The sequence below is a fragment of the Apis dorsata genome, unplaced genomic scaffold, assembly GCF_000469605.1.
Source record: "Apis dorsata unplaced genomic scaffold, Apis dorsata 1.3 scaffold_73, whole genome shotgun sequence".
Taxonomy (NCBI): domain Eukaryota; kingdom Metazoa; phylum Arthropoda; class Insecta; order Hymenoptera; family Apidae; genus Apis; species Apis dorsata.
The window spans coordinates 752,956-759,627 of NW_006263371.1; the positions used below are offsets into that span (position 1 = coordinate 752,956).

Sequence of the window (6,672 nt, forward strand, 5' to 3'; positions counted from 1 at the left end):
AAGAGTTCCAATTGATAGAAAAGAGAAGCACTTAGAGAATTTCCAAGAGGCACGACTCCGTGCATGCAACGTTCTGTCAATTCCAATGATATCGCCGGCACTCAAAGCCAGCTCAACTGCCTGTAGAAGCAAAAAGAAAAAAGAAAGAAAAAAAAAAAAAAAAAAAAAAAAAAAAAAAAAAAAAACTGTCTCAGATCTGGCATAGTTCTCTTAGCCTTAAATGTCCCACAATTAAGAAGGCTACACATGGCTGTCGAGCGATGCAATCGTGGCTGACGAAAGCATTGGGGTCCGATAGATGTACGTGTATAAATGTGTATAAAAACGATTTGATACTGCAGACACAGGGGGGAGGGAGGGGAGGGGAAGGAGTTGCCAAGTAGCGAGAAACGTTGAATTTTTGTAACTGTGATATGCGTTACTAAAGGCTCTAGGCGGTATTGTTCAAAGATAGAAATAGAAAAAAAGAGAGAAAGAGAGAGAGAGAGAGAATGAGAGTGAGAGTGAGAGTGAGAGAATTTTCCTTTTCTCCGTTTTCCTTTTTAAGGATAGAGATTAGATAATCGTAATCGTATATTATCAGGAGTGTACATAGGCATTTCATAGCGACTGAGTTTAAATTTAACATTTCTTTCTCCGTTCTATTTTTCTTTCTTCGTTTTGATCCTGGCCAACGCGTGGCCCAGGATTTAGTTCAAAAAGGCGTTCGTGTGTAATTGGAATGTGTGCTTGATCGTCTCGCCTAATTTTCACGATCATAGTGTCACGTTCTTCGCAGAAAGGATTTTGATATAAAAAAAAAAAAAAAAAAAAAGGAAAAACAAAAAACTCCCTTTGATCCTAAACCCTGTGTAAAGTTCTCGATCAAGTCTATCCATCGAATTGTCCAAAGTATTTGAGACATTTTTTTTTTATTTTTTTTTCCGAATTTTTTTGTAAAATGTGTAGCTATCCGCGAGAATGTTCAATTTATTTATTTTTACTTTCAATTTATAAAAATATTTTCTGGGAAAGAGATTTGAGCGAAAATTATTGGAAATTTTTTTTTTTTTTTTTTTTCCAATTCAAATTTTCGAAAACACGTACATGCTCACATAAGTATCGAAAGATGAAAGTAGATGCAACTGTTCTCACATGAAGATATTATAGATATTCAGGTTATGTAAAAAAAAGGTATTGATATTATTATTCCTTTCTGCATAATAGCCTGTTGTACGATTAAAACAGGAGGCACTGTGATTATCGTGACGACAGCCAGCCAATCCCTATTTTCTACTTAATCCCTATCCTTAATGTTTACCTAATCTAAAGTCAATATTTTTTTAAGCTAACTAGTTCGAGCGGTACAGAATCGAATAATAAAAGAGAAACTGACAACGTTTTCCAATTTCCATTCCCTGTTAGAACTCTCCACTGCGTTGCCGAAAGTCAATACGAGATAATTCATGTTCCAGTATCAAGTGAGATAGGCTCTCTAATTTATTTCTTAAAACTTAACTCAATTACCTAGACCTTTTGATCCTATTTTCCCAGTGTACGTGTCTATAAAGCCTGTGTGTCAAGGCTCGATCATCTTCGATGGAGAAAATGTTCGATACATCACAAATAAAACGTAAATGTCAAAATTTTGAATTTTTTTTCATTTGCACGGCCAAGATTGATTAATATTGATATATTTGAACGCAAGAAAAATATGAATTTTATGATAGATTTTTTTTTAGGATCAATTCCCTAAGGATATGTCACAGTCATTTCCCAAATTAATTTCCAACCACCGAACCGACGTGACTCGAAAATTATAGGTTATAAGTAGTAATATTAAATTTTGATTTTAATCTTTTATTTAATTTTTCTTATATTATAGAAATAATTAATTATAATTAAATGAAATTATATAAAGTATTTTGATATTATACACTCTAATACAGTTTTATAGTATATTTGTAGAATTGATATTTATAATAACTAAGTAGAAAAGTGAAGTGAACAAAAGTTAATTAATGAATTTAATTAAATTAGGGAGAATTTTGTTTCCATATTATAGTTGCAAATTTGTGATTTCTTTTTTTATCATGAATTATTTTCTTTCATTTCGTCAAATATAAAGTGGAATTTTATGTATCAATCATCAGAAATGCTACGAACTTTCTAAACAACCCAATACTATTAATCTCGTTTCTAGTAATATATCTTTAATATACTAATTATCCAGTGTATTCTATCATTTTGAGTAACTAATCTATATCTTTTAAATTTTTCACAAACATCAGATCTCAACATCCCATCAAGTGAATTTAATCCATCAAAATGATAGAACTATTTTTATGGAATTTAATATAATCTAAGACTCTTTACAAAAATAAAATAAATCTAATACGTATTTTGGTCAGTCTTAATCCTCTTAACTTGTGGATTTTTATAGTGAAATAGATACACAATGGCAAATCGAGAAAACAAAGATAGAAAAATCAGACATATTCGATTGAATGCATTCGATGTCAAGATTGAAGAAAGTGTAGGATGGATGATTCCGGCTTTCTAACAGTTTCAGTTTTCGATAGATCGGATCGCGGAACATCGTGAATATTCACGAGCAATAGAAAGCAAAAGTTATCACGATCGGTATTTTTGTAACTCGAATGAATTTGTCAAAGGCGAGAAAAAATTTTTTATTTTTCCTAATAAACTATTTGTAGATAAAAAAAAAAAATGTTTCAAAAGAAGAAAAACCTAATTTCATATATAATTATAGTTATTGTACTTATATTGATTCTCAGTTAATATCGTTTTAGATTCTAAATAATCCTAGAAATTTGACAAGCAAGTAATTTAGATAGAGATTAAATAAATCTAGGTAAAATACGTCGGTATTTTCTCAAAAGAATAAACACGAAAATCATTCGATTTTCAACGCGAAAAACTCGAAAAAAAAATCAGCTGCGTATTTCTAACATGGCTGTTTATTTGTGATTATCGAAAAACCTTTAGCTGCCGACATCATAATTTTAATTAGTTTTTAATCAGCATCCATTTGCTGCTCATTTGTGATCATAGTGTTATTATTTCTACAGCTGTCTTGTGATTGAATTAAACCTTTGATTGTATTAAATGTACCAATTAATTATATTTTGTATACTGATTTCACCGTTAGTTGCTTTATTTTCCCAATTGTTTTTCTCGTTTCGAATTAATTTAATAAAGAGTGTACAGACAGTGTACATGATCTACACAGTGTAAGTGTTCAATTTAAACTTTTTTTCCTCACTAAGAGGTTTTTTCCTGTAGGAATACAACTTCGAAAAAACTTATTCATATGCTCGTCTTGATTTTCAGATCTCTTTCTTTCTTTTTTCTCACTCACTGTCGTTTTCTGCATTTGACAAAGAAAACTCGAACTTAAGTTAGGTTAGTTGAGGTTAAGTAAGTGATCAAATTTCAATATCACTATTTCATAAGTACCATAAAAGTTTGCACTATACAATTTTCGAGCAATGTTATCCAACGTTTACCCTATTTCTAAATTTTTTGATTTTTTCTTTTCGCTCATTGCTTTTTTATATATGTTCAACGAAATGTTTGGCTCAGTTATATTAACTTATACACAGTTATATTATTAAATTAAATTAATTAAAAAATTATTTCAGATTAAAATTACGTCAGAAAAATTGCAGAAAAGTTATTCAAATTTATTGTATATCATTTGTAATCATTGTATAGCTTCGATTACCCCAATCATTGGGGTGAATACCCCAATTTTTAAATCCCCATTTTTATAATTAATCGCGAAGAGACCAATAGAATGGTTTAATTCGCTCAAGTTTGACGAAAGCACAGTTATTTTCTTAGCAAGTTCTTTCGCGTCTCAATTCCACGATCGATAATTACGCAATTTCGTGCCAGTCACGTCGGTTCCACGCTAACGACGCCATTTTTCTCGCGGTTAGCACAATTTTAATTGACCCGCCCCGGGTGCCGAGTGACAGGTCTCTGTTTGCTTGGCAGACCTCTGTTCACGTGCGTTTCATATAATTAAATCCGGTTGACGATCGTTCCAATGAAAGTTCATTGCGCAATTGTTCGTCGCGTATATGGAAGGGTTTGAACCGCGGTCGAAAGAAATAGAAGCAACACGATAGAATGTTGCCCCCCGTGGTTCTTTCGTTGGGAAACACTTTTTAGGAGCGAACATATCGATCAAGATTTAATTTGAAACGAGCATGTTGTTATATTTAAAAAGAATTACATTCTATCTAAATAAAACGCGCTTCGAAGATCGCACTTTCCCGATTTTTTCCCTTTTTTAAAATTTAATCTGATTCAAATTCGTGGTCGAAAAAGAATGCCTCGAATAATTTTCTTAAAATTCTTCGAATCACGAAATCAATTAAAATTACACAATTAATTACACAATTAAAATTTTCTAATCCACAAAGTTTAAGTCATTCGTACGAAATTCGTTCGAGGGTATGAATTTTAGGCCAACTTCACGCTAACACGGCCCCATGATCCGTAGACGCAATTATACAGGCGATTACAGGCGTAATAAGACGATGCACCAGGTTCAAGAGGAAGGTGGGGTGGTAGCGCAGGCGTGAAAGTCTTCAGTTTCACTTGTCTTCCAAGAGATCTACCTTGGCGGGCAGTAGGAGAAGAAAACAGTGAACCTCGCCGTTCGAACGGATCCAGAAGCGAAATCGTGCTCGTGCCGCGCGCAATGCGCCTCCTCGATCGACCGGAAAACGGAAATAAGCTCGATCTCGCCGCGGATGAAAAAAAAACGAAGCCATCGAATTGTGATTTCCTGTGTGATTCAGTTCTTCGAAACGCGATACCAACGCGTGAATTTCTCTCACGCGTTCAATTTTAATAACCACCGTTGCTGGACCATCTCTGGAAAGTGGAAAAAAATAAACTCGTTAAAAATAATTTTCACAACTACTACCAATAAGACGCTTGTCTTGAGATAAGAAAATTTCTTTCTTACATTTCTTTCCAGAGTATATACATATATATATATATATAATTTCAATGTGATCGTTCGAAAAAAATTCGAGGCAAAATTCGGAAGGGTAGCTCTAATTTTGGACGTTGAAAAAAAATAGAGTTGTCAAAATTAGGGAAGAAAGTTTTATTTCACGGCGAAGAGAGGGGAAGGAAGGGACGAAGAAATGAAAATGCCAACCGAATCGTCGATATACTGGGACTCGATCGGTTCCCAGCATTCCATTTCTGTCGGTAGTTCGGGGGACGGTTGCAGCTCGGCAAGTGCGAGCAGGCATTACGTGGATCCGTGGGATCTCGAGAATTATGCGTACCTTCGTCGACACAGCGTGGCTGGCGTAGCGCAACAGGTTCCTCCTCGGCATCGTCGGCGATCGGCTTATCGGCTGTCCCAAGACGCACGTGCTCACTCCGAATATTGGTGAGTGGTCACGAGCAAATTTCAACCACCAATTGGCCTGACTCTTGGCCAATTTTCTTTGATCGTGTTGGCAATCGAAGGTTGGCAATGGAAGTTCTGGAACAGTTTTCAAAAATCAATCGATGAAAATTTAGAGTATAATTCATTTATAAAGTTATGATCGAGGTTTATCATATGTGAAATGATGATTTTAAAATTGTTCAAGTGGACATTTGCCTTCGTCCAAACCAATTTAGTTTTAACTTGACGGTAATCAGACGAAAGTTTGTAATAAAATTGGCTAATGTGATAATAGGGATATCCTTTGCCCCCTAGGGGTAACTAACTTCGCATAATCGTCGGAGTGGAGGAATTTGATTAAAACTTTTTAATAGTTTTCAACCGTTAATTAATTTTAAAACTTAAAGGCAAAAGTCGATTTTAATTTTTGATTTTTTAATTTTTGATTTTCAAGTTTTCTACTTCAAATTACGAGAATTATTTATTAGCGGTTTCCTAGAAATTACTGCAAATTTGAACGTATGTGTGCATTTTACTGTAACTAGAAATGTTAATTAAGTGAGACTGGCAGATCGAATCTGATAAAATTCTCATTAATTAAAATGGTAAAACTAATTGTTGACATTTGAGATTATGATCGCTTATGATCTAAATAACGAGCAATTTCTCGTTCTTCGAAGTAATCAAACTTCTTACATGTTAAAAATCTACATATCTAAAATCCTTCGATTTTACAAATTCATAAAAATTGGAATGAAGAATTTTTTTCATTTTGAATAGAATCTTTATTTATAACGATTTCTATCATAGTTTGTCACAAGACAGAGGGTAAACAATTTCATTTTTTCATTCTCTCAAAGATTTTGACAATTGGAAAGAAAACTAAGAATTCTTTACAAATGGAATATGATTTATTTCCACGATTAATTTTTCACGAAACTATAATAATTCTATAATTCCATGCATGTAGCTTTCATGTACAACAACGTGATCGTTAAAAAAAGGAAAAATCGTAAATAAACGTTGCAAATTAATGACAAATTATGTGAACTACTAAATTCCACGAAATTTCCAATTAAAAATACTTGAGAAGATATAACGAATTTCGCAAAGCATGCTCGAATTTCCAGTTTTAAAAACGTTTTCGTCGATCGCTCTCTGTCTCTTTTTCTGTTTGGGATTACATAAACTCGCATCGTTTATGGTATTAATATTTTTTCTTTTTCTTTTTTTTTTTTTTTTTTTTTTTT

The 6,672-nt window shown here is 33.2% G+C and overlaps 1 protein-coding gene across 1 annotated transcript in view; it reads left to right on the forward strand.

Moving 5' to 3' along the window:
* The first annotated feature begins 5,134 nt into the window (after positions 1 to 5,134).
* Positions 5,135 to 6,672, forward strand: part of LOC102672137 — a 4,284-nt gene continuing 2,746 nt past the window's right edge. Inside the window, exon 1 of the mRNA XM_006610317.2 lies at positions 5,135 to 5,424. Coding sequence (XP_006610380.1) covers positions 5,169 to 5,424 — 256 coding nt within the window. The 5' untranslated portion in view covers positions 5,135 to 5,168. The remainder of the gene's footprint in view (positions 5,425 to 6,672) is intronic.